The sequence below is a fragment of the Arachis ipaensis genome, chromosome B05, assembly GCF_000816755.2.
Source record: "Arachis ipaensis cultivar K30076 chromosome B05, Araip1.1, whole genome shotgun sequence".
Classification (NCBI taxonomy): domain Eukaryota; kingdom Viridiplantae; phylum Streptophyta; class Magnoliopsida; order Fabales; family Fabaceae; genus Arachis; species Arachis ipaensis.
This window is the reverse complement of record NC_029789.2, coordinates 147,755,518-147,758,700: the sequence shown is the minus strand read 5'-3', so window position 1 is coordinate 147,758,700 and position 3,183 is coordinate 147,755,518. Positions and strand designations below refer to the sequence as shown.

Sequence of the window (3,183 nt, the reverse complement as noted above, 5' to 3'; positions counted from 1 at the left end):
TTTGTGAATTTACTGAGTGATAATGTGTGTATTGAATTAATTACCTTTGATAAATGAGAATGCTGCCTTATATAGGAGGAAGCAGAGCGCCTTACACAATGATAAAATATTAGACTCTGAACAGATCACTAACTAAAAACAGTTATATTACTAACCAAACTTACTATAAATAGAAAGCTAAACTATCTATATAACTAACTGAACCCATATATCACTTATTCTATCAAGTTTCAAGGGTACTATTAACAGATAATTTCCCTTTTTCTTCCTAATATTATTAATAGAAGTAGATAGTGGTAACTGTATTTGCAATAGCAGCAATTTGAAAGAAATAAAATAAAAAAACCTCTATCAACCACTCGTTCAATTCCTCTGAAATAATTATACAAGAAAAATTATTAAGAGTCTTAATTTAAATTAAATTTGTATTTTTTTAAAAAATTTTAAAAATATATAAATTTATTTATTTAAAATTTTAAATATTAGGAAAATGAAATAAAACTCTGAATCATCATTCGTGAATGTCGGTTGCAATAGTCACTGAGAAATATTTTAGTATTGATTCCAAACTATATAGTAGCAGCAATATAAGACCATCTATATAACTGTTTTCCCATCGAGTTAATAACAACATTGCAATCAAGGAAATTACCTTTCACTCCATTGTTGACACACACTATGATGTGTTTGGTTTATGTTTTTAAAATTATGTTTTCTATTTTCAATTTTTATTTTTGTATTCACAAAATTCTAAAAAATATTAAAAATGAAAAATAAAAATACGAATCAAACGTACTCTTAGTGTCTCGTATTTTATTTGATCCATTTGTCTATGATATTACAGAACTTAGCAAATGACACATGAATTAGGATTTTCCTCCATACTTGAAACATAATAAGGTGCTCTGGCTTGATAATAATGAAGAGGATAGGTTTCAAAAACTTTGATAGCAGGTTCTTCTGATGATGCCTTCTTTTCTTCCTCTTTGGCTGGTCCAACAGAAACTATCTCTGTGTGACAACATTTTCGTAATTTCCCTGCTACATGGACTGGATCAATGTCCCCTGTTAATGTTAATTTCTTCTCTGCCATATCCATTGATACTGAAGCAACTCCTACAAATTGTAATAATAACAACTTAATATGTTAAAATAATTGAAATAAAGTAAAAATCAATTTGGCTGCGTTTGTTTACAGAGATAGGACACTGAGACAGGGACACAGAGACACAAAATCGTGTTTGATAGAGGAGATATGGACAGAAACAATGTGTCCAAAACATTGAATTAGTGTATTTTGTGTCAATCCTAACAGGAAGAACACGAAAACACTAACAAGACTTATTTTTTATTTTTTTATTATTTTTATTAATTTTTTATAATTATATTTTTTATCTCAATTTTTTTGAATGAATAAAAATGAAAATAAATTAGATTTTCATAATTTGTTCTAGTTTATCATCAAACAGAATATAAGAACACAAAATTTTATGTTTCCGTCTTCTTTTATATCTTGTTCTCAGTGTCTTATCCTGTCATATTCTCAAAAACAAACGCAGTCTTTATTCTTGAAGCTAGCTAGCTAATTTATGTATGCATGTCCATAAGTCAAATATATACATGATATTAATTAAGAGTTTAATTTTGATGTATTGATAATGTAAAAATTAAAATAGTTTACAAAGTTATTCAATTATATTTGTTCATTTGGATAATTATTCATGCAGTCAATGTAAAAAATTATTTTTGCTTGTATAGCATTACATAATTAGATCCACTTGTAAAACTGTTTCATATTAATAGTGTATTAATATTAAATATATTAATTAGTCAATAATAAGTTGAAATAATTATTGAATACCTTGGATGCCAGAGACTGCCTTCATAGCTTTTTGCTTGGCTTTGTCACCGTTTATGTCTAACTTGAACACTGCTTTCTGTTAATTAATAGAACAAATCAAATTAATAATAGCTCTTAGTTTGAAGCTTTCTATAAGCCAAAATAAATCTAAGCATGTTATTATCATATACAAAAAAAAAAAGTCCTGATGCATGGAAACAAAGCAAATTAATTAATTAATTCAGTTAAAGAGTATCCTTAGATTATTGATTGGTAAAAAAAAAAATTTTTTTTATTCAATTTTTTTTAGTATTCTTAACTTATAAAACACTTGTACAAAAGATCCTAATTAAAACTCAAGATGCACTGATTAGATGATGAAAAATGGGAGACACAACATGCTAGATTATATTGGTTAAAGATTGATGATGCATAATATAATTCTAACAAACCTTCATTACTATCTTGTGACGAGTTTGATGATTTGTAAGAGTTTAAAGCAAGATTATTGAAATGAAGTTTCAAAGGGTGAAATGAAGCTATATGCTAATTAATTAAGATGAGCTTGGAGAACTTGATGAAGTAACGGTCGTATTAGTGTATATTAGATATGAGATATGGTATGTTAATTCAGTTGAAGGGTGGTGAAGAACGAAACTCTTAAATAGTGTGAATTGCCCTATACTATAGGTAGTACAGCTATGTAGGATTATTAGGAAAGTGATGAGAAGCCAATGATGAAGGACTGAAGGAGTCAAGTCAACCCCCAAGTCAAGAGACAAACAATAATAAATTGATATTATTGTAGCCTCTTTATTAGTGTTTATACTACTATTTTTTCGTGGATGGATCCTTTCAGTTGGGAACTTTCTAGCTAGCTACCTGACTAGTAAGGGAAAGTATGAGGAGCCAATAGAATATTTGTAAAATGTGTACAATAGAGTTTTTAGATGAGTAGTATTATAATATGGCATTAGAGTTCTAGATTCGAAAGATCAAGAGTTCGATTCTCGGTGAAATTCAAAATCATTTTAAGCTTTTGGGAAGATGCTTATTATCTCTAGTACTCGGATTGTTATTTTAGATAGTATGGAGGATGTTCATTTTGTAATTCAATAGCCCATTGTACACATTGTACAAATAGTCCATTGTCTCCCTAGCGGAACTCGACTAATAATATACCTTAGGAAAATTATAAGTTATTCAGAAATATTTGATATAATAAAAATTAATAATTAAAATTACTAAAATATCAATATTTTTAAAATACTTATCTAATATCTTAATGACTTTGTTGCTTTTCATCACTATTGGCAAGAGTGTAATTACCAATTAAGTAGGTA

At 27.8% G+C, this 3,183-nt stretch overlaps 1 protein-coding gene across 1 annotated transcript; it reads right to left on the bottom strand.

Annotated features, from left to right (window-relative positions):
* Positions 781-2,521, bottom strand: LOC107642227 (heavy metal-associated isoprenylated plant protein 39). Its single transcript, XM_016345521.2, has 3 exons — positions 2,293-2,521; positions 1,862-1,937; positions 781-1,116 (listed from the first exon to the last, which is right to left on the bottom strand). The coding sequence occupies exons 1-3, from the start codon at positions 2,296-2,298 to the stop codon at positions 848-850; spliced, it is 351 nt and encodes a 116-aa protein (XP_016201007.1). The 5' UTR covers positions 2,299-2,521; the 3' UTR covers positions 781-847.

What these genes read in the sequence shown, in the direction of transcription:
- LOC107642227 (XM_016345521.2), bottom strand. An exon ending in GGCAGTCTCTGGCATCCAAG is followed by an intron (nt 1,117 to 1,861) that starts GTATTCAATAAT and finishes TACAATTTGTAG; the next exon opens with GAGTTGCTTCAGTATCAATG.